At 38.8% G+C, this 25,607-nt stretch overlaps 2 protein-coding genes across 5 annotated transcripts in view; one reads left to right on the forward strand and one right to left on the reverse strand.

The window, feature by feature from the left end:
* LOC109104887 (SPRY domain-containing SOCS box protein 4-like) overlaps window positions 1–25,607 on the reverse strand; it is a 70,110-nt gene that overhangs the window by 13,397 nt on the left and 31,106 nt on the right. For all 4 annotated transcript variants that reach the window (XM_042777704.1, XM_042777714.1, XM_019118212.2 and 1 more), the window contains exon 2: window positions 24,631–25,511. In XM_042777704.1, the coding sequence (XP_042633638.1) occupies window positions 24,631–25,336 (706 nt within the window). In that variant the 5' untranslated portion in view covers window positions 25,337–25,511. The remainder of the gene's footprint in view (window positions 1–24,630; window positions 25,512–25,607) is intronic.
* Window positions 2,794–3,890, forward strand: zgc:136870 (uncharacterized protein LOC664693 homolog). The gene has a single exon (XM_019077339.2). The coding sequence runs from the start codon at window positions 2,809–2,811 to the stop codon at window positions 3,628–3,630; it is 822 nt and encodes a 273-aa protein (XP_018932884.1). The 5' UTR covers window positions 2,794–2,808; the 3' UTR covers window positions 3,631–3,890.

A 25,607-nucleotide genomic window follows, 5' to 3' on the forward strand; every position in this document is an offset into this window, starting at 1 on the left:
ACTGGATGTGGCACAACACGACATGACAAATCCCCGACAGTAAACTGAGTCCTATTTATGAGGTACTAACACAGAGTTCAAATGTCCTGTATAGACACTAGACAGACTAAACCTGTTACGACTCGTTTGTATTTGGCCAGTTTTATTTGGCCAAAACATATTATGCTTGTTATAGAATGCGTGACATAACGTGCACTACCGGCGGCAGCAGTAAACAAGCAACCGTTACAGCCCTAAATAAATAATATAATAGAATACAACATAAATAATATTAAAATATAAGAAAACATCATTGCAGTGCTTTATTTAAGGGAATTCTTTTTTTTTTTCAAGAAATGCTGCATGCAATTGCATTCAGTATCAAATTCTGGGGTGTGTTTGTACCTTTATCCAATTTGCATAATTTATAAAACAAGCAGACAGTGCGTCCAAATAAACCTTACTAATAGTGAATAATGATGAAACTGAATTCTGCCCTCTGAACTGAAGACACAGACTTTCGAATTATACATAAAGGTTGAATGTCTCGCTTTCTCTCTTTCTCTCTCTCTCTCTCTCTCTCTCTCTCTCTCTCTCTCTCTCTCTCTCACACACACACACACACACAGCTGGAGGGTAAAGCAACACTTAGCTTTGCAAAAAAGCAGCACTCCTTTAAAGTTCATCATACAGTAGAAAAAAACTCTCTAAAGAGATTGCAAAGTGAGAGCACTGCATGCTGGGATATAACTGCCATGTGTCTTGGCTCAGAGCTACAGCCCACAGATATTCCTTCCTTATTCCTCTCATATCCTCTTTTCATCTGTTCTCTCCTCAGCTCAAACCAAAACGATTTTTCGCTCCTAAAGATGTGAGTCATTCAAACTCCGAGGCCATCGCTCCTCCGCCAGGCCTCTGTTTACAGATCACTTCGCTCTTTGACTTTCACATGGTGTGCAGTTCCTCCTCTGGGGTGAGTTTAAATAAGTTACCACAGTACTGAGAGGCAAGTGACTATAAAGAAACAGGGAAGTGAATAGAGGAACAAAACAGCACTAAAACACATTTTTAATATCACAACAATGCCACGAGTTCTTAAAACAGGGCAGCATGACTGTTGGCCAATCATTTACCAGCAACGATTTAGAAAACTCACTCATAGAGCGGAAATATGTGCTAAATAATCCTAAAATCACAATACTGCAGTAAAACAACACTCACAGTTCTTGGTAACAATTATTGCACACACATATGTAGTTCCAAGCTGGAAGTCTGGAACTTAACTTCCTTAACACCAATGACTTCAGCAATAAAGCACAATTGCATCCGGACAAACAGAGTTAAAGGAGGTTTCAGAAAGCTAAGACACATGCAGGGTGCTGGGCTATTTAAATGAACTGCAAAAAAGTGATTCAAAATAGTAAAAAAATAAACAAAAATAAATGATCAGACACAACACCTAAAATACATGCTTTATTCATAAAAAAAAGTTAACAAAGTGTATCATAGTATCATTTACAGTATCAAAAACCTGAAAATTCTATACAAAAAAAATAATAAAAAAAAATAGTGCAAAAACTTTTAAATTGTTTATTGTTGTTAAGGTTTATAATAATATTATTAATAATTAATAATAAAAGGCACACAGAGTAAGTAAATCAACAATCTGGTCTATTATAGGGCAAAGGAAAACAGCAACCGGTCACATTTTGCACAACCTTTAATATTTATTTACACCTAGATCTAATGCAACATATGACTTTCAATATTTCTGTTGTTGGATGTACTTTTAGTAAAGGTTAAATATTCTCACTGTGAGATTTCACCCACTGGAGCTTGTTAATAAAACATGAGCAGAATAAATCCCTGCATCAATTCTTTACAAATCCATTCTTATACAACTGAACGTGACAGTTTGCACAAAAACAGTCTTATCCATTCTGTTGGTGTGTCATCATGAATAAGGCCCATTGTTTATTTTGTTTGACTGAAGCAAGAGAAGTCATTTCAGTCACGTTTTGGCACATTTCACACTCATGGCCTTGACATGATCAGTCATGTGACTCTATAACCAAAACAACCATTTTACTGCAGTCACTTCTTAAAAACATAACATTCATCTGACACACAGCCTTTCCTGCTTTGTATGACAATATAATAATAAACGTAAATACAACTTTCTTTAGTTTATAACATGTCCTTACATTTATAGCTTACAACTCAAACAATGAACCCCACTGCTGAGGGTGAGAGGAACTAAAAAAAGCTTATCTGTAGTTGTGAAACCAGAAATAGGAGGAGATTTCTGGTCACTCCCTTCTCATGTAAATGACCAGATCAGTGAGGAACCTGCACATACTGTACACCTGCGACAACCTGTCAGATGGGCTCGGACTGAATTACAAGTGTTCTGAAAAACACTGGTACTAATGGACATTAAAACTGTTTAACATAACAGTTTTATTTATACATTATTAAAATATTTTTTTATTTATACAGTGTTATTTTATATTTTACATTTTATTTTATTTTTGAGGTAGAGACTGGCTGTGCAAAACTCTGATCACAGAAATACTAAATTTGAGTGAAATGTTTTGTGTTAATGTGACTGCAAACCAGTGTAAACTGAATTTATTTAGAGTTTAAAAATAATTAAAAGTTACCTTAAAACAATTCAAACAAGACTTGCAACAATCTGTCCTGTTTTTTAAAATGGCTTTTCTTTGTAAACATGCACTGAAAGAACTTTTTTTTTTTTTTGCCATTATGAAATTTTTTGTAAGTGTCCCATGCCAGTCATGCTATGTTTGCTGTTCAAAATTGAAGAAAATGGTCTTTGTCTACTCAAAATCTAATTTTCCCACCAACACCTGTCTTCCAACAGGCAACGACCAAGTTGCCCCCCCTCTTCGGCTACTAATCGTAGGGCAGAAGCGGACAGGAAAGAGCTCAGTGGGCAACACAATCCTGGGTAAGGAAGCATTTAATACATGGGGTGGAGCAAAAAGTGCAGTAGCACACGGAGAATCTGAGGGCCGACAGCTGATGGTCGTGGATGCCTGTGGATGGGGCACCAACGAGAACCTGGTCCCTAAACAGGAGAAACTGGAGCTATTTAACGCCTTATCGCTCTGTGAGCCTGGACCCCACATTCTGCTCCTGGTCATTCCCTTACTGCACTTTAGCCATTCTGAGAAAGCAGCCCTACAAAAACGCATGGAGATCCTCACAGAGGGTGTGTGGCGCCACACCATGGTCGTGTTCACGCTCGGGGACCGTCTGCGTGACTGCAGCATACAGGACCACATCCAGACAGTCGGGAAGGATCTCCAGTGGCTAATGGAGAAGTGCAGGTATAGGTACCACGTTCTTAACAACAAGACACCCCAGGACAGACAGCAGGTCTCTGGTTTACTAGACCGTGTGGAAGACATGCTCATGGAGAACGGGGGATGGCACTTCTCCCTACACATGTACTGCAGGCTAGAAGAGGAATGGAGTCGAAGAGAGAGGGAAATGAAAGAAAGGATACTAGAGAGACATGATGAAGCAGGGAAAACCAGTCGAGGACTGGCTGTGATTCCTAATCACAGTCAAAAAGGTGGTCTGCGTGTTAACGATACTCTACTGAAATTAGTTTACCACGGCTAACTGCTGCCAAACAAAGTTACACAGCATTGTTTCGGCATGAACTCAAAGTGAACTTCTGAACTGTAAATGTGTTTCATCAACAAAGATTTCAGTTTAAAATATATGTATGTCTTCCTTCCTGCAACTGCTCACCATTTCTCTAATTTTATCTCTCATTTCACTTTAAATGTGTCCATTTCACCAACAACACATTTTTCATTTCATATTGTTTTCAAACTCATTTTAAGTGGTCCTGTGGTGTGACAAATGATTAAAAATAATTTTAATAAAAAAAAAGATTAATATTTAATGAATATGTTCCTAAAATAATCTAATAATACAAATAATAAATTATTATTATTTATTATTTTGGTAACATTTTACGTTGAGGTCCATTAGCTGAGTCCACTGATATTTGTTACTGTTAATGTTAATTAAAAAAATGTAAATACAATTTTTGAATTAAAATTAAAAATGTAAAAAATATAACTGTTAATTATTAGGTCATTTTAACTTCATTTCATTAAATAATATTAACAGATACAACTTTTGATTTTAATAATGCACTAGTAAATATTAATTAAGATTAATAAATGCATTAGAAACATTTTTCATTATTAGTTCATGTTAACTTATGTAGTTAAATAATGTTAACAAATGGAACCTGGTAATGGAACAAATGGAAAAAAAAAAGTGTTACCAATTATTTTATATCAGCTACCCACATTTTCACTCAAACATTGTTATTTAAAACTTGTGAGCCCGTATTTATATAACAACTCATTGTGGTTAAATAAAAAATATTATTGTAAATATTTTGCACTTTAAGTTAGGTTATGAGTTATGTAATATCCGTATGGACACTAATTGGACAGGGCAAATTCGAAGATGATACTTTACAACATGTAGGCAAGATTACATAACAGTGCAATAAGGGGCAATAATAGAATACAAAGGACTCTTTATTTCTTCCAATTATTTTTTTATGACAATTGTAAATAAAACGTGAATGTCTTAAATAAGATGTCTTGTATTATTTGTTTGTTAGAACCCTTCCATCCTTCATTTTACTTATCCATTCATATTTTATTTGAATTTAAGCGTTATGCTTGCATTCTACAGGACAGTATTAAGAAACAGAGAAGAGACGGGGAACTAGACTGGAACATGACGAAGGCCAGAAAGATCCGATGTCCTCATGAGCACAACTGCTCACAAGTGTTGCGAGGACGTGGATGTCATGATTCATTAATTTGATTAATTCAATTTACCACCTGATGCCTCTTATCTAGTCCCTGCTACTCTCTGTGTGCATGCACTCATATCTCTCACCTTTACCCCTCTTCGACAACACTTCTTCACATCATCATATCCAAAGTTTCCCCACTCCTCGCGTATTAATACTCTTTAAAGTGACTGATGGCCATGCCACCACAGCGCTGAGCTTGAACACTCGCTTTAATTGATATGCAATTTGCACATCCTCTTAATCTGAGGAGGTTAGTGCCTTCAATGTGCTACTCAGGATGAGGCATTTCATTTAACAGATCAAAGCCAGAGAGCGAGCGAAACATTAGAGGCCCTAGTTTCAAAGTAAAATTCTCTCTCGTCGTCACATGGTGTCAAACATCATCCTGTTACGGTTGGGTAAACAAGCCTGAGTGCAATGATGAGAGAAACATCGAAAGCATCGAGCTACAGTCGCTGCTTGTCTCGACCGCACAAGCACCCGCCCGACACAGATTCTACCAGTCACCCTCATTTGCATATGCTGATAGTTGCTAATTTATGTGTGTGAATGTAATGCTCCTGCTGGCAAGCATGTTGTACTGTATGGGGACGGTGGAGAGATGTGCTAGCAGGGAAGAGTCTCGGTGGATGGACTGTCATTTCAGGGCCCTCTTACAGACACTCTACCCATAAACCAGGTGATCTACTGACCCCTTTTCCACTCACACGTCACTAACCTTGAACAACAGAACCGCCAGTCCCAGTTACCAAATGCAACAGAGCCAGACTGAATTGCAGAGATAGATTTTCTCTCTCTCTCTCTCTCTCTCTCTCTCTCTCTCTCTCTCTCTCTCATACATATTTTTTTAAAAAACTAATAATATTTTCTATCCCCTAACCTTAACCCTAAACCTAACTCACACACAAAATATTTTTCATTGTTAGATTTTAAATAAAACAATATTTCAAATGTTTAAGTTTTTTTTTTAATTACTACTTTTATTTAGCAAGGTCATTTAAAAATGTTCAAAAGTAATAGTAAAAACATTTATAATATTCCAGTATCATGTTAAAATTTATTAATATTTCTTGAGCATCAAATCAGCATATTAGACTGGTTTCTGAAGGTCCATGTGACACTGAAGACTGGAATAATGGCTGCTAAAAATCAATGCTTGCCATGAGACGTATAAATTACATTTTAAAATATTATATAATTGTATTGTTTTAAATTGAGTCTTTTAAGACACATTTAAAAATTACTTACTGACCCCAAACTGCTGAAGTGCAGACAAGATAGCAAACTTCCACTCTATTACTTTCTGTTATCTCACTAGTAAACTACAAAAAAGACCCAAAATAAATGGCTCCAAAGGCATCACTATGCTGAAAATACCCGTTTAAACCAGTCTTAACTGGTTTAAGATGGTCTCTTAGCCTGGCTGGCCAAGCTGGTCTCAAGTTAGTATAGCTGGCCTCCAAGAAAGTCCCTTAAACCCTTCTAAATCCAGTCAAAACTTCAGCCTGGCCAGGGTGGGAGATGATCTATGATTAACAAACCAGTTTAGGTTGGTCTTTCTTCAGCAGGGTAGTCTGGCTTGACTGAGAGCAAAGAGAAATGATGACATTGCATAGGTAGGTTAAGGAAGATAATGAAGCCGTCATTGAAAAAACCCTCTCTCTCAGCATTTGAACCATTGCCATACCCCACAACGGCACCAGCTCCGCTGAAGAGCACTTTCCAGTTGGCAGCTCTTCTCACACAGTGGTCCAGCTAATCAACAGGTTCAGTTCAGGGATGATTATAAGGGCTTCTGTACACTTGACAATACAGATAAATTGCAGTCACTACTGCTTGTACCTATGCAAAGCAAACAGAATGTGTACATGATATACATAAAGGAGGAATGGGTAATGGCTGTACAGAAAAAGAAAGAAAGTGACGTGACATACAGCCAAGTATGGTGACCCATACTCAGAATTTTTTTGCTCTGCATTTAACCCATCCAAAGTGCACACACACAGCAGTGAACACACACACCCAGAGCAGTGGGCAGCCATTTATTCTGTGACGCCCGGGGAGCAGTTGGGGGTTCGGTGCCTTTGCTCAAGGGCACCTCAGTCGTGGTATTAACAGCCCGAGACTCGAACTCACAACCTTAGGGTCAGGAGTCAAACTCTCTAACCATTAGGCCACGACTTCCCCCTTTGCAGTCACTACAGAGATGTTCTCATGGATTTTAGATCATATAGCACAAGAGAAGTGAGGAGGCAGAGAGAGAATTGATAGATCAGAGAGCAAAAATAAAGAATATGGACACACACTGTTAAAGTGACCTGGTGAAATAAAACTTCCTTCTGAGATTCCTTATGAGTTAAAGCTGATATTTGCAAATTTTATGCAAAATAGCATCTTTTCTGTAATTTGCATACACCCCTGAGTGCGAATCATCAATCTTTTTGTTTCATATTTTTTCAGCATAGACTCGGAACACCTAGATTCTGCTTTTAAGCTCATCCAAATACATCAATAGCACTTCCATCCTGAAAGATCAATAGCTCATCAAGTAAATCACCATGCAATGTCCAATGTCAAATTTCTTCTTCTTTCCTTCTTAAACACTGCCACATACAGGGAGAAACACAGTGAGCGCATTGGAAGTCAAGGCCTGTGTTTAAATCTCTGTGGATAATAACACTTAATATAATCCAAACGTCTACAAGTCTGCGGTCACCCCATTCTCTCATTTGTGTGGTCAGGCTTACCGTTGGATAAGTGTAAGGATGAAAAATGGCCAGATCTGATGAGCTGGAGTCAGTAAGGAACCAGCAGGCGAGCTTATTATCAGAGCCCACTGCCTCCACAGCTCAATCACCGAACATACTGTCTCTCTTTACTTTGTCTTCCCTCACTCTCTGCTCTCCCTTTGTCTCTGTCAGTGACTGAATGATGTCCGTTTCCACGGAAACTCCTTCAGGCAATTAGGTGAGCAAATATTGCAGAGCGGTGCAGAAAGGACAGAATGTGCTGAAAAATGGGGTGGGGAGGGAACAAAAGCAAGAATCAGAGTCAAACATGGATCTGTTCCACTAGTAGGGGGCTCTGCTTTCTGTGTTGCCTGGTTACAATTAAGGTTAATGGTCACAAGCCAGTGTAGCCAAAACTATAAAGCTATATAAACAACAGCACGTGATTGAAGTGTGCGATCGTTATGCTTGGCGTGTCGCAACGGTGCAGCCGTGTTGAACCACTCGGCTTGGTATAAGACCCTGCAACTATACACTAAACAAACAGCTTCTGTCTATCATTTGTTTTTCCACAAAATAAGCCTTCAAGGAGATTACCCAAGATGCTTACTAAGCCAACGGTGGAGTTTTTGTGTGTGTGCACAAGTGGATAAATCACACAAACTGCATGGTCAGCAATCGTGAAGGTAAAACTCATTTCGACATATGAGCCTGAGGTATTGAGCCAACCTTAGGTACCCTATCATGCAGTAATGATATGCTTTAATAACATGCTTTCATATCTGTCATATTTCCAGGGCAGGAAAAAAAGACATCAAGTCACCATGACAGAGAGCTTGCCAGCTTGGTCTGTGAAAAAAAAAAGAAAAGAAAAAAAACACTCAACAGTTTCCTAACATCTCTTGTGCTTCTCTCATTGCATTACTGAGGCATTCTGTGCATGTGTTTAACCTCCCCTTGACTTCATTTTGTGTGTGTGTGTGTGTGTGTGTGTGTGTGTGTGTGTGATTGTTGTACTGTAAGGACGAATGTAACAGCTGTAGGTGAGGCTGTGGCCTTATGGTGTTAGCTGAAACTTGATCCAGCTAACTAATCCTCTAATGACTGGCTCTCAATTAATACAGAGCCCAGCTGTTTGTCCTGAAAAGAGTAAGGACCACTTCTCTGTCCTCTCTTTACCTCTTTATCCATCTGTTGGTTCCCTCTCTAACTATGCCAGGTGCTCTCCACCAACGAACCAACTAGACTAACTAACTAACTAACTAACTAAGAGATACTAACACTTGGCACATTAACATACTAAAATTTTCTTTCTTTCTCTTTTTTATTTTTACTTTACCATTATTTTTAATCATATACACAAACAACATCATCAAATTATGTTAAATACTTCAACTCAATTAATAAGCTAATTGTAAGGAATTCTCCATATCAACATTTTTTTTTTCAGATTAAATAAATGCCATCACAACATTTTATGGCAAACAAAAAAGTTTTTGTTTAAACATTAAATGTAGTTATGCTGGACGTGATGGTATTCTTTCAAGTACACTGGAGAAGCATGTAAACTCCAGGGTGTGGAATGAGATAATATAATAAGTACCATGGTGTATATCAAAGTACAATACTATCATCTTATATCACAGCAGTACTATGGCACCATGTTCTTTTAGAGTAATAGATAAGTACATGAGGTCACTATATTATGTCTACAGAGACACTGAACCCACAAATAGATAAGATTACAAAAAAGCTATGAAATTCCAGATAATAGATAAAAAGGGAAATTTATGACAGAATGCCCATACATCATAAATATCTGGGACATTTTTGGCACTTTCAGAGTATTTTTGACCGGTTTACAGTTGTTCATAATGTAGAATTCACACTGACATCCGTAAGCTCAATTCATATGTGACACAGCAGGTGTCCCCATCCCGCATGCTGACTGACAGATGCTGATGGGCCAATTAAAAGGCATGACAGCATTGCTCTGACTCCCTTATCCAAATGCTAATTTCCCAAAAGCCTCTGGATTAACACACAAAATCTGCGCCAGCTGCTGTCATCTGCCGATTAGAGACAGAAGAAGAGAATAACACACACATGCAAACACACATGTGTATTTCCGTGCTGCTTCTCAATTTGCATGCTATCCTTCTTAAACATGATCAAATACTTATACTGATATAAATACTGATCACAATCCATTATTATTTTCTGGTGAACATCTTGACTATGCTGGTCCAGCAATTAGACCAGCTCTAAAGCCACAAAACTAAACCCTACTGTCTGTACCAGCATGAAAATTCTAGTTTAAGCTGTTTTTTCAGGGTTTTACAGCCTCCCTCTGTACAAAAACGTTTAGTGTAGGTGTTTTAAGAGACTCAAACATCAAAGGGAAAAATATAATACAGCTTAGCAAACATAGCTTAGGTCTTAAGGAACAGATGTGGCCCAAACAGCACTTCTGAGTCACACACTCCTCCTCCTCCTCCCCCAAGCACACCCACCCCACACACACACTCGGTAGAACGGTAATCTCTCCGATAAGATGCAGACGACCCTGCCAATTTATTAGTCAAGTGCCTCAGGACAGCAACACCATGCAGCGCTAACCTACTGACCCATATAGCAGCCCTCTCCACTTAGCTAACACATCTTACACAGACAGAGACATCATGCTGTCATACAGACACATTAAAGCTGCACGATTCACTGAAATAAAATCAATATGCAGATTTAATTTAAAAAAAAACAACGCACTTTTATTATTGTGGTTGTTCATTTGTTCAATCAATTGTTTTATTTTATTACACACTGTATTTTATTATAAAGGTACCTTTAAATTTTGTTTAAAATAAATTATAATTACAGAAAATACATTTTTATATATATCATTTGTATTATATATATCATTTGTATTATATATATCATTTGTATTATATATATATATATATATATATATATACATACATACACACACACACATATGTGTGTGTGTGTGTGTGTATAAGATCTGAGTTCACTTTTTCACTCAGTCTGTCTACATTTAAAAAAATACATTATAAATAAATTATTGAGAGGCAAAAGGCACATTTAGACAAATATTTGTCAAAATACATCACAACTTGTGATAAACCAAATTATGCATCCCTCAGACACACTATCAGACATGTACACACACACACATGCACAAAGAATAAAAGTCCTGTGTGCATGCCTCGTAACAAACAGAGTCTGATCGCACATGTTTCTATACCAGCCTAATCATTCAGGGCTTCCTTTAGATCATTAAGTCAGCTAGTAGTTCCAAACAATCCCACCAACTATTCAGCTATCAAAATATTTAGCATTGCACATTTTCAAAAGACACATCCCAGCACTCCCAGCACATTGCTGCACGTTACTACAAGGCCAAGCAGATTCAAGGGGACAACAGGACACTGCATACGTTTCAGGCATTGTGTTTACATAACAGTCGTCCTTTGTGTCTTTCCTTGTTCTTTCCGATCTCAGACTGATGTTAATTATCTATGTAGCGCTTGCTCTACATTTGTCTCGTCCTCTCCATCTCTCTGATGCTGAGACTAAGAGAGCGTGCTACTGGAGTGGGAATGTGGATCAGACACTATTGTGTGATGAATCATAGCTAGAACTAATTGGTGTTTTAATCCCTGACAATTCAGGGCACAGTGACAGCAGCCTTCTGCCAGACAGAGAGCAAATGAGAGAGAGAGAGACAGTGAGAGAGAGAGAGAAAGCACAGACAGCTCTCTGCCATCTCTCAATTATATCTACTCTGTGTTACACATTCACAACGGGGCTGTGCATGTCAATTTCCCGCTCATTTCTTGGTTGGATGCTGGCAATTAGTGCAAGTTTATATACAGTCAAACAGTTGTCTGTTCATCTTCCTCATTACTGATAAAATAAAGACACTGGATTAATTCTACTTATATTTAAATTCAATTTACAGTTTTAGTTCTGTTCGCTACTTCAATTCCTAGAACTTGAATTAACAAAACATTTTCAATAGAATTCAGAATGGCACACAAAAGTACAGACAACAACAACAAGACACGAAACACTGGTAAATGAAGTCAATCTACATGTATAAATCAACAAAATATATTGCAGACTGCAAGCAACAATGTGCAGTCAACTATACAGTCCTCACAACAATGGAGATCTAACAGAAATGTGTCTTACAGTTAATCACCACCATTAAAATGTTAATGCTAAAGCAGAAATGCAGGGAAAAAAATTCTAGATAAGTGTTAGATTATATTATGCTCTCTGCCAGATGTTTTTGTGCCTCTCTGCAATCCCTCCTCCCTTCTTACTCCTTTTCTTCTGTCTTGCTCCCTCCTCCCTTCTGTGTTCTCTTTCTATACCTCAATGTATGCACACACATGCATATTTCCTCATGAGTTCAGATGTTCAGACCAGGACGGGGGCTATAGGCCCGAAGGTTATTGAGTTTGGTCTGTCCTTCTGCTCAGAGTTGAAGTATCCTTTGCCAAGAGTATGCCTAATATGTCCAGAACTTCCTGACCATACTTCCATTCTATATAACATACAGATGTACGGGCTCTAGAGGCAGCAGGAGGGAAAACCCCTTGTTTTCTAGACATTCCTATATGGTGTAGTGTACAATGCTTATTGGATAAACCACTACACCACCCTTTGCAATGCAACTATATAATGTGTGAATGTAATAATAAACGGGGAAGAAGTTTGTGAGCAGACTAAAAGGCTTCATGTTCATTTACTTCTTTCCACGAGCTCATGCAAGGACTGAGAATGGTCGGACGGCATCGAAAAGATAAAGACAGAATTATGTGTTATTTAACAGTGGGGGCTCGTCCGGGATTTCTGCAGACAGGTGAGGAATAATCTTTAATTATTCTTACTGTCTGTTAAGAAATTGAACATATTTTTCGTGCCGTGAATTTGGACTCTGTCATATTTGGCAGAGTGGGTTATCCTCGTACTGTGTAAGACATACGGGAAGAACAGTATCGGGTCGCGACCGACTGTTATTAGAATAGAAGTTTCGCAAAAGATAACTTTTTTTCATTACTCATTCTTAAAAAGCGAATGGACGCTTCGTGAAAGGCTATCTTTGTTACCTATTCTCACATTGACATTCTCAGTCCTTCCTAGATTTATGATTTTAAATGATTTGAGAGTTTTGTGAAGTCCTTGCAAGGCACTAAAACAAATAAATTGATAAATCGCAATTCTTTTAATTGTCTATGTATGTCCCTTGATCTATACAGGATGGGTGAAACAGCAGAGTAGTGTTCCATCAAATTGTTTAGTGCACATTCATCTAATGGCTATTTGCAATTCTAAGTTCACTTGGATTTAGTGAAGTTTTGAAACGAATCTACTCTTGCTTTGTTCTCTCTCAGCTGTGTTTGATCAGTGAGTTGCTATTTTAGGAGGCACTAGGTGGGTTTCCATTACAGATTTGCGCAAAACTTTGTTGATATTTTATAAATGTCGATAAAAAAAAATAAAAAAAAAATAAATTAAATTTAAAAAAAAGCATTGTGAAATGACAGTGTTTCCATTAACCAAGGTTATGCTTCTAAAACGTAATATTTTGCCACTCGCGATAAGTCATGGCAACTGATTTTGGCTATATTTATTCAAAGGAGGCGTATGCATGTATCTTTACAGCTGAGAGCTGCTTCAGAGCCTCCGTGTCGCGGCTTGAGCAAACACAAGCATTGACTAGAGTGGCTGCGATCAGCTTCAGTGGCTGTATCAGAGGCAAATTGCATCGCAGATGTGTGCAGTGTAAATTGTCTAAGCATTAATGGTAGGGGAAAACCCTTATACCGGACGTATGAAATGTTTTTTTGGAGGTTATAGTACATTGAAAAATTATCATATGACTTTTTACATAAGGCATGTGACATGTAAATGCGAAAACCCTGTTTCCACAGCAGGTTTGCGAATTATTAATTTTTTAATAATAAAATATAAAATATGAATAAAAACAGCAAGTTTTTTTTTAAATTGGTGTTTCCATTAGGCGTATTTTCAATTCGCAATGTCATTTTGCGCAATATGAAGGGAAATGGAAGCACGCCTATATGTCAGTAACCAACAAAGCCAAAATTAGGACAGTATTGTTGATCAGAGGGATGGCAATGTGTAGAGGAGAAATGAAAACTATATTTAGATGATTTGGCAGAATTTTTTTAGGATATTTGAGTTAAGTATTGGCTCTGAAAAGTTAAAGGCTAGTTTATATGAAAAGTGGGAGCCACAAGGGAATTATATTGATGAATAAACAAGTAATATAATGATAAATAGATGTTTTCAAAGAGATAGCTTGCATTACATTTTATCTTTACAAGAGTGAAGTTTGTGTGTCCCGTTATCTCTGGGGGGACAGCCTGAAATGTGATACATTGTGGAGATTGAGACTATAGTTTTTGTGTTAACTAAAATAACTTGTGCATTGTGATCAATGGGAACAAGATTGAGTGACTATTTTAAACGGCCGTATTAAGCTAATAATTTAGATTAAGAAAAAAGATTTCAGTCTGAAGTTATAATACAATGCATCATGCTGATGTATTCATAAGAATTATAGAAGTATAATGCTCATAAATGCTCATATCAGATAGAATAGGTTACTGCTCTTTTCTGCATTCTGCAAAGAAGGAATTGCTTGCACTTTTCCAGCAAAGAAGAACTTGCTTATTAAAATAAACCAAAGAACTGCTATATATATATATATATTGTTAACTGGATGAGATTCCTTAAATTTTGGACAGTTGCACAAGATGACTGACCATACCAGAGATTGCTTATATGCAATTGTGGTCAAAGTTTATAATGCGGTTCTCTTGAGTGTTCATTTTATAGAAGCAACAAGACGACATCTTGGGCAGCTGCCAAAGGGCGATACAACATGAAGAAAGAGACATTATGGCTGTGAAGAACAGGAAAAGCTGAGGAGCGATCGGCTACACCCCCTGTAAGAGGAATCTGACACTTCTGGGAGGGGCTGGAATGGAGAAAGACTGAAAACATTGCAGACATCTGCCATGAGAGGCAGAGCGGAAGATAACTGCATCCCGAGTCAAAACTCCGATGCCCCATCATATCCTCATCACCAAGTGACAGACTGGAAGACACTGCAGAAGGAAAAGACACTAAAACAGCCAAGACCTGTTCAAATGACTTTCAGAGACTTTCATCTTTTCCCTCGTGGGCAGGTACTGCATATACAGTGACCACTACAGAGACCGCCTCAGATTTTGATTTGTCATATTAATTTGCAACTTGATAATTCAATGGTCTAATAGCAGTTCTTTGTAAGCTGTTTAACTAACAACAAACTGCTTTCTTTTAATAGGCACCAATCCAGCCCTATGAAAGAAGTTAACTGTTTGCTTGATTTCTCAATCAGCTAAAACTTGGACTGGATTTAGCATAGAGAGGACTTACTGTGAAATACAGGGAGAGTTTAGACTCTGATGTAAAGACGGAGCTTCTTGTAAAGCTGATAAACAGAGATGTTCCAAGATTCCTTAAAACATAGGGGAGTAGAGGGCACAAAGTGTCCAAGATCAAAATATGAATTGTAAAGGCAATGATACTAGTCACTCCATCTTGGTAAATATAGATTTCTTAGGGCTGAATTTAAGTTTTAAAATTCCAAACTTGTCAAAATACAAATGCTGTCATACCCAGAGAAAGCGGTCACATGATGTAAGTGTTTTTGGCCATGAATCCAAGATTATGTGGAGATCTCCAATCTTTAAGAGCAGCTCATGAGCAATAGAAAAAACTAGTAAAGACAAAACTAAAATACACAGATAATTTATTAGAAATTAAGAAAATTAAGAAATTAAAAAGAAAATTAAATTAAAATTAAAATTGGTTCTTTCAATAATGGCATGCCTAGGCCTAAAAGATTATTTTGACAAAATAATGTAAAATTTTGGTGTTATGAACGCGATGAGAAATTCAACCCCAATTGTGATGGACATCATCCAACGGTTTTAGTCCAACGTTTAGACACTGTTGCAAGGGGAATGCCACAGAGCCTACGTTGAGTAGCTTCTGTCGGTACCGAAATTGTTTCATTCGAGAAAGACTTGGTGGTATTCCACCCTAGAAACTGACATTCCCCATTCAATTCACTGTCTGTGGAGACAGTGACGAAAAGAGATGCTCTGGCCAGAGTGGGGGTGTGAGAGTGTGTGAAAGTGTGTGAGTGATGGTGCACCAAGGCAGACAAACTGCCATGAACAGCTGTTTCAAAATTTTCTAAGTGGGCACACAAGGTAGATTATGCCCCAGAAAATAATGGCTATGGATTAATTTGGCTAATTATCCTGGCTTGGGATATTAAGTGGCAGGTAAAGAAAAAGTGCCACACCTGCGCAGGGTTAAAACATGGGAAGGCAGAGCAAGAAGGTTTGCTCTGTCCACCCCAAACTTAACTTTTTATTTTTCCCCCTTTTCAGGATGTCATGACGGACTTCATCAAACTGATTATGTGTCAGATGTATGAAATATATTGTGCTTGTTAACATGTTACATGTGGGCTGAGTGTTTCAAAGAAAAACTGATATTAATAGCTTAAAAGCCTGAACAAAAAGGTCATGTTTCAGAAAGTATTTGATGATAGTGAGATACCTTGAAACAACACAGAAATAATTGAGTTGAGTTGAATTGAACTTTAGTGTATACCACTTAGACGTGGTATACAGGGGGAAGAGGAAAGAAGTCAGATGGAAAAAAAAAAGAAATAAATGATATTGATTGAAATTGGAATGATATGGGTTCTAGTCCTCTCACTTTACTGGTGTTATTGGGAAAATAGACAGCCCTCAGTCCACACGATTTTTTCCTCACAGGTCACTACATAAAGGATCGACTGGGTGATGAGTAAATGTGTTGTTTCTAACAAAAGCATTTTAAGATCTCCTATCACAGGTATAGGTAGTTCTTCTGATATCAAGGATGGTTTACTCCGCTAATCTGGAATGTCTGATGAGACAGCGATATACATGGCTTTGGTGTTCCTTGTCATTGAAAGGAGGAACAACCTGAGTTCACACCAGCTGTGCCTCTAACCCAGGCAGGGGCAGAAGAGTCCCTTAGGGGGACCAGCGAGGAGAATGAGCAAACTCAACTGGTGGCTTAAAAGCCCGCTGTTTGCTCCAACTGATTAAGATCCTGCCGGAATCAAGGGAAGATTGAGGAGCAACTCTAAGCAGGGAAAAAGAGACTGATTAAATCATCCTGATGCTGACCTCATTCTGATACAGCATGGAACGAAGAGATTATGATGTGGTTTACATTTATCAGAAGATTTATTTTTTTGTGTATTTGATTGACATTACTGATAATGTTGTTGTTCTAGTAGTTGACTTGAGTTACTGCATAGGTCTATAGCACTGATATAGACTTTAATAGAGTTAATTTGTTAGATTAACTTGATTTTTACATTAGAATTATTAATAACACAAGCTAAAATTAAAAGTGCAGCACAAATGAGACTAGATGAAAAATTGGACCACCTCTAGAAGTCCACCTGACATTATAAACCTGAGAGCTATAGTAAGTCAGCAACCCAGCAGACATCCAGGTGACATTAGGGGTTAGTTATATTGGCCCGAATCTGACTGTCCTGGTTAAGGTCTCATACATTAAGCATATCCAGTTGGGGATAAAGAGGTATTTTTAGAAACCAAAGATGTGAACAATGTAATGAAAAGCATTTAAATGTTTGCAGTCTAATATATTATGTTTTGATAGAGAATTATGTGTAGGAAACCAGAATTTGTAAGAATAATACTAAAAGTATTAGGCCATGGCTGCTTAACTGGTAATATGCCTGGCTGTACAGAAAGCTTGCTCACCTGTACATGTTCCCTTGTAAATATGGGTGAGGAAAATTGGCTAGATAATGCAGATAAACCACACATTTGCTAAGAACATGTAGTAGTGACTAGCCAACCATATTATTAAGATTGAGGCCAAGGAAAAGCTACAAGGCTTACAGTTACCTGCACTGCAAAATGAACAGATTATGTTTAAAGGACAAAATGTGTTATAGTGGGAATATTATGTTACACAGATAACCCTCATAATGAGGCGGATGGTAAATGTTTGATCAAGGTTGATTGATGCTGATTGATAAAGGTTTGCTGAATATGTCTAGGAATGCTTAGTAATTATAAGGCAAGGGAAGTAGCGAACACTCAGAATGATTTTTGCCTTGGTTCGCAAGTTGGTCAAGGATGCTCGTGAGTGTGTTGATGAATAGAACTGTTGAATGTGCTGATCTTAAGTGGAATGAGAAAAATGCTGAGCTAATGTTAAGAGAAGGGGAATTGGGCAGAGAGCCTATGTTGTTTATTATATAAACAAATGGGGGAACTGTTAGATTATATTATGCTCTCTGCCAGATGTTTTTGTGCCTCTCTGCAATCCCTCCTCCCTTCTTACTCCTTTTCTTCTGTCTTGCTCCCTCCTCCCTTCTGTGTTCTCTTTCTATACCTCAATGTATGCACACACATGCATATTTCCTCATGAGTTCAGATGTTCAGACCAGGACGGGGGCTATAGGCCCGAAGGTTATTGAGTTTGGTCTGTCCTTCTGCTCAGAGTTGAAGTATCCTTTGCCAAGAGTATGCCTAATATGTCCAGAACTTCCTGACCATACTTCCATTCTATATAACATACAGATGTACGGGCTCTAGAGGCAGCAGGAGGGAAAACCCCTTGTTTTCTAGACATTCCTATATGGTGTAGTGTACAATGCTTATTGGATAAACCACTACACCACCCTTTGCAATGCAACTATATAATGTGTGAATGTAATAATAAACGGGGAAGAAGTTTGTGAGCACACTAAAAGGCTTCATGTTCATTTACTTCTTTCCATGAGCTCATGCAAGGACTGAGAATGGTCGGACGGCATCGAAAAGATAAAGACAGAATTATGTGTTATTTAACAATAAGCTAATGATCTATTCTAGTCACATAGGTGGACTAGTCACCCATCCTGACCCATTCCAAGCATGTGTACCCAGTGTGTGCAGTGGTGAGGCTTGTTCAGGGTCTGACTGCTGCTTTTCATTTGCAGTGTGATTAATCATAGCGGTGGTGATAAACACTATTCCACTGCCGTGCGGATAACTTCTCAGGCTGCTGTCACTCACACACACATGGTACACAGCAGAACAGACAGACATGGGCTCCAACAAGGCAGAGAAGCATCTTACTTTTCACAGTGACCTCTCTCTTTCTCTCTCTCTCTCTCTCTCTCTCTCTCTCTCACACACACACACACAAAACCTGCATTTGCCTGCTCACAATTTATATGCTCACACCCATAATCAGACTCAAATAACATCTCTTCCCTTACTTACACTCATCTGAGTTCCTGTTTTCAGGCTTCCCTCACAGATACTCAAGTATTTTCCTAGAGTTCCTCTCACTCACAGATAGGCTATTCTCACTCATATGGGAGTAACAAATGTGATGTCTCGAAACCTAGTGAGCTGCCTACTAAGAATTTTTGCCGTTTAAGTAGGCAATTCAGTAGGATTTGTGACTGTACCTACAAAGTCTAAAATTGTTATAGCTCAACAGGTTTTGACAAAACATGGGCTAATGTCACATTTTTATGGAGTGGAGTGAGGTTTCACTTTAATTTTGTTTAGGTTTGGTTATTATAATAAATGCAGTTTATAACGAATGCTATAATAATTTATGATTGTTTTAAACACACACACACATACATATATATATATATATATATATATATATATATATATATATATATATATATATATATATATATATATATATATATACACACACACACACACACACAGATGCAACTTAGCTGTTTTTTTTTTTGGTGCGACATAAAGGTGCATCTCAATAAATTAGAATGTCGCGGAAAAGTTCATTTATTTCAGTAATTCAACTCAAATTGTGAAACTTGTGTATTAAATTAATTCAGTGCACACAGACTGAAGTAGTTTAAGTCTTTGGTTCTTTTAATTGTGATGATTTGGGCTCACATTTAACAAATTAGAATATAGAATATGAATATGAATATGAATATGGTGACATGCCAATCAGCTAATCAACTCAAAACACCTGCAAAGGTTTCCTGAGCCTTCAAAATGGTCTCTCAGTTTGGTTCACTAGGCTACACAATCATGGGGAAGACTGCTGATCTGACAGTTGTCCAGAAGACATTCATTGACACACTTCACAATGAGGGTAAGCCACAAACATTCATTGCCAAAGAAGCTGGCTGTTCACAGAGTGCTGTATCCAAGCATGTTAACAGAAAGATGAGTGGAAGGAAAAAGTGTGGAAGAAAAAGATGCACAACCAAACCGAGAGAACCACAGCCTTATGAGGATTGTCAAGCAAAATCGATTCAAGAATTTGAGTGAACTTCACAAGGAATGGACTGAGGCTGAGGTCAAGGCATCAAGAGCCACCACACACAGACATGTCAAGGAATTTGGCTACAGTTGTCGTATTCCTCTTGTTAAGCCACTCCTGAACCACAGACAATGTCAGGGGCGTCTTACCTGGGCTAAGGAGAAGAAGAACTGGACTGTTGCCCAGTGGGCCAAAGTCCTCTTTTCAGATGAGAGGAAGTTTTGGATTTCATTTGGAAATCAAGGTCCTAGAGTCTGGAGGAAGGGTGGAGAAGCTCATAGCCCAAGTTGCTTGAAGTCCAGTGTTAAGTTTCCACAGTCTGTGATGATTTGGGGTGCAATGTCATCTGCTGGTGTTGGTCCATTGTGTTTTTTGAAAACCAAAGTCACTGCATATGTTTACCAATAATTTTTGGAGCACTTCATGCTTCCTTCTGCTGACCAGCTTTTTGAAGATGCTGATTTAATTTTCCAGAAGGATTTGCAACTGCCCACACTGCCAAAAGCACCAAAAGTTGGTTTAATGACCATGGTGTTGGTGTGCTTGACTGGCCAGAAAACTCACCAGACCTGAACCCCACAGAGAATCTTTGGGGTATTGTCAAGAGGAAAATGAGAAACAAGAGACGAAAAAAATGCAGATGAGCTGAAGGCCACTGTTAAAGAAACCTGGAATTCCATACCAACTAATCAAAGCAAAAAAATCATCACCTCCATGCCACACCGAATTTAGGCAGTAATTAAAGCAAAAGGAGCCCCTACCAAGTATTAAGTACATGTACAGTTAATGAACATACTTTCCAGAAGGCCAACAATTCACTAAAAATGTTTTTTATTGGTCTTAAGAAATATTCTAATTTGTTGAGCATGAATGTTGAATGAATTGGTGAGGTTTTGTTAAATGTGAGCCAAAATCATCACAATTAAAAGAACCAAAGACTTAAACTACTTCATTCTGTGTGCCCTGAATTTATTTAATACACAAGTTTCACAATTTGAGGTGAATTACTGAAATAAATTAACTTTTCCATGACATTCTAATTTATTGAGATGCACCTGTAAATAAATAAAAAAATAAAAATAAAAAAAAACAGTAGGGAGAGCTCACTAGGTTATGAGACACTGTGCTTAATCTGCCCAGAAACTGCTTGGCAGGCAGCTTACTTTCTTTTGAGAAACCATGTCTCTGTAAACTGCAATGTCTTGAAACACTTCTGCTAAATACATAACTGTTAACCTCAAACATGCTGTCCAAGTGGGCAGCTTAAAATATTTGTAAAGTTTTTTTTTGTTTTGTTTTTAATGTTCAAAAATTAGGCCTACGTCTATAAGGAGGCAGCTCACTGGGTATTGACACAGTCTCTCTATTTCTCTTATGTTTACATTCTCTCTTTCTATCTCACAGTCACTTACCTTGGACACTTTAAACTAAAAAGTATCTTTTCCAAGACATATTTACCACAGAGGAGTCTGATTCAGTCAGACAGCTCAGTGTTTGTAATGAAACTAGTTTGCTATAGACTGTGCAGATGTGTGACAGTGCAGATGAGTAATAAGACCGTTTTCGGAGCATGCTTGCATATATATTAAAATTAAGCCTGGGGTTTAGACTGTGCTGCACATATCTAAAAATGTCACTTCTTAAATTTTTCCGACCTCATCTTTCTTACTGCATTCATTACTCATGTTTCTCTCTCTCTCACTGTCGCTCTCTTGCATTCTACAGGGAAAGGTGCTTAACAGCCTCCTGCACGTGACTTAAAACATGCAAAACACATAAAACTTGTATATAAACCCACAATCCTTAACAAGCAAATCTTAACACTACTTTGGAAACCATGAGCTTCCAAGTGAGCGATCCGGTCCAAAGATGGCTTTTCCAAATACCTCTTGAGATTCACAGAATTCTCTCTCTTTTGCAAGCATTACAAATTGCTTTGCTCATTTCATACAATTTTCCAGCAAATAAAGACATGCTTACCAGAAGCTTTGAAAAGATTTCAAATAGTTTTAGGACCACTTACTGAGTTGCTTTTTCCATCTGAAAGGGAGAAAGAAGGCTCTTTCAACTTCAGATGAGGGGGCTTTGACAGAGTCCCACTCTGCTCTCTGTCCCCTGATACGGAAACACACCAGGGAGGAGAAGACTCTGTAGAGCGACACCGAGACCAAAGCAACCTAATCCATATAAACAGGGCTGAAATGACACTGATAGGATTCTGCTTATGGGCTTACCAGGTTGCTTATTAAATCAATACTCTGAAGTCATGTACAATGACAAGTTTTATAAAGGGATATCACACTTTTATTATTTTATCAACATTGACAGTTTAATCAACAGAGTGAAATGTCTATAGGGAATGAGTTGCTTCATTTATTAAAAAAAGTCAGTTCCCAAATAATAACTGGGAATGTTGTGATTATTATTTTCAATACGTTTGATTATTTATTTAACAATGCTGACTTTTATCATACAGCTGTTGCTGTTTTTAAAAAAGCAAGTTACTCAATGCTGTGCAATAATGGTAAAAACATTCAATTTTTTTATCATCATTTGCTCATCCTCATGTCATTCCAATCATACATTATTAAACACACACACACACACACACACACACAAAATGCTATATAAAAAATGTCTCTGTGTTTTTGTACAAACAAACAAACAAACAAGTCAGTAGGGTCCAATTTCATCTGGACAAGAAATTTCTTCAAAATATCTTGTTTTGTGTTGCACAGAAAAAAAAATGTCATACAGGTTTGCAATGAAATAAAGCAGAGTAAGCTAAAAATAAAAATCATCCACAGGTATGGACGTTTGAACATGGAGTTTCTTTCATGGAGAAACAGCTAAATCTACCAGATGACTCTCTGAATCTCTGTTCTGTAAGATGCGAGGAGAAAAAAAACACCTTGAGGTTGTACTATCAAATAAAGCTCAAATGGTTACATGCCTCTGGCTTTAAAATGCTGTTTCACACAAACCCTCTGGCTTATACACACACACAGTGTCTTCCTGACAGGAGCGGATTAGAAAAAAAAGTGTTTCCAAAACATGCTGATGGATGAAGAAGAGTTTCAAGTCTTTACAAACACATGGGCTCAGTGTTTAGCCTTGTGAATGACGTGATAGCTCTGATTGCTTGAAACTGATGCATCAGCACTTGCACAAAACACACATGCTAACACACAAAGTATGCAACCATAAACGCACCAAATTCATAAACATGTTTCCTGTGAACATCAAAACGAGAGCCTCTCCTGATGCTAAGCTAGTTGTAGGGAACAGCTAAGCTAACTAGCAATGTTTTGAGCCTTCCTGCCTCCACTGCCATTGCGTGTTTTATTGTTCCTCACATTAATAATGAATACATGCCTGCAGCACAGGACAAGCACCCTGAGGGACATCGTAAGAGAAGAACCAGAATTCATCTCTTTACATTGTGGTCTTGACTCTTGAACTAACAGGATGGAAGACAAGATGCAATAGTCAGGCTCTCTTGCTGGCTAACTACACCTGTATGTTGAAATGCCAACAATTTGTGGCAACATCTCAAGCAATGTTTACACAGAACACAGTGTTGTTGTAGCGTGGCACAACAAAGTCAGGGTTTTGATTGCCAGGGGAAAAGAAGTCTGCCTAATGAGAACACTCCTGAAAAACATCTTAAACCAGCCTGAGTTGGTTTGCTGGTCTTCTACCCTGGTCACGCTAGTCTGCTAGCTGATTTTTAAAGGGTTTTTGGCACTTTCCAGCTGAACAGGCTGGGAGACCAGCTATCCACCCAGTTAAACACCAGCTTGGCCAGACTGGGAGACTGGCTACACCAGAGGTGTCTAATCCTGCTCCTAAAGGGTCACTATACTGCAGAGTTTAGCTCAAATCCTAATTAAACACACCTGAAGCAGCTAATCAACGTCTTCAGGATTACTACAAACTTCCAAGAAAGTGTGTTGGCCAGTTTGGAACTAAACTGCAGGGACATTAACGCTCCAGGAACTGGACATCCCTTGGTCTAGAGCGGGGAGGCCAACGTCGGTCCTGGAGAGCCACAGTCCTGCAGAGTTTTGCTCCAACCTTGATAAAAACTAACCTGCCTGTAGCTTTCAACTAACCCGTAGACCTTGATTAGCATGTTCAGGTGTGTTTGATTAGGGTTGGAGTGAAGCTCTGCAAGACTGTGGCTCTCCAGGATCGTCATTTGCCATCCCTGGCGTAGACTAGCTGAAAATCACCATGACCAGGCTGGAAGACCAGTTTAAAACCAGCTTGACCAGGATCGGAGACCAGCAAACAAGCTTAGAATGGTTTAAGATTTGTATTTTTATTTAGCAAGATAAATGTAATGCAAATTTTAAGTAGAACGACACCATTAGCTTATCCCCCTGGAGCAATTTGGGGTTAATGCCTTGCTCGTGGGTAAAATGATAATGGATTAAACAAACAACCTTCAGGTTTCTGAGCCGTGACCACTACACCACACAACCCAATTCAGGCGAGTTTTAAAAAATTTCCAAACTCTATTTCAAACACGATCTTTAAGTATCAAACGATTATTCAGGTATAAATCTAGAGAAAGTATATACTTACGATCTAGGCCATTGATGTAGCGCATGGTGATTTCACAGTGGCCCCACACTGCACTGACAATGGGGTACAGCTTTTTGCCCTTAAGACCTCTGAAGGCCACTCCGAGGTACTGTCCGTCCACCATGAAGCTCAACGTGCCCTCATCCATGTCCAGCACTACTATCAAGGCATCTGGCAGCACAAAGGCCTCCTCTGGCTCCAGGAAGCTTGGGTATGTGGGTGCAGAAGAGGCCGGTCGGTTCTTACTGTTATGGTAAAGCTTGTTACGTCCCAGGTCCCAGCCCCAGGACTCGCTATCACTGCCAACTAAAGAAGTGTAACCCACTGAGTGTAAAGGGGCATCTGGCGTGGCCACACCCACCACTGCATGTGTGCCCCGTTGCCTAACAGGCCAATGGATCCTCCAAACATGGAGTCCACGTGTGTATCCCACCCGTCCACGAATGCCATCGGTACTCTGGGCAACAGGGTGCCGATGGAAGGTGAGTTTGTCATCATCCTTGATGAAGATATTAAGCGAGCGGTCGTCTGGGTTCCAGGCATGTCTAAGCTGCTGCTCATTCGGAGCAGGGGGCATGTCCAGGAGTAGGTCCAGCCGGGCTGGCTTGAAGAAATCTGGCCCTCTAAGTTCCCTCCTCAGGGGCCTGTAGGATGGCTCTCCGCGCACGTCTAATGACTTGATGCTCCCCGAGATCTTCTGGCCCATGGCTTGGCTGGTTGGATAGGGGTAGGGAGGAGGAGAGAGGGAAGGGGTGGCGCAACACAGGGGCTGGGCTTCCGGGGTCTGCCGTTACCTCATCAAAACACCAAGACGACAGCCTGAGGCCCCCAAACTCACGTCAGCGTCTGGCAGTGGCGAAAGTGCCAGCCTTACTGAAGCCCTAGGAGAAAACAGATCAAAATACGTCATTAGAACAGCAATATTTGACGGATCAAAGAGTCTGTGGGCTGGTTTTATGAGTGCATTTAGAACTACT

This window comes from Cyprinus carpio, chromosome A2, assembly GCF_018340385.1.
Source record: "Cyprinus carpio isolate SPL01 chromosome A2, ASM1834038v1, whole genome shotgun sequence".
Taxonomy (NCBI): Eukaryota; Metazoa; Chordata; class Actinopteri; order Cypriniformes; family Cyprinidae; genus Cyprinus; species Cyprinus carpio.

Coding starts and splice junctions, on each gene's coding strand:
- zgc:136870 (XM_019077339.2), top strand. CDS start 2,809: ATGGTCTTTGTCTACTCAAAATCTAATTTTCCCACCAACACCTGTCTT.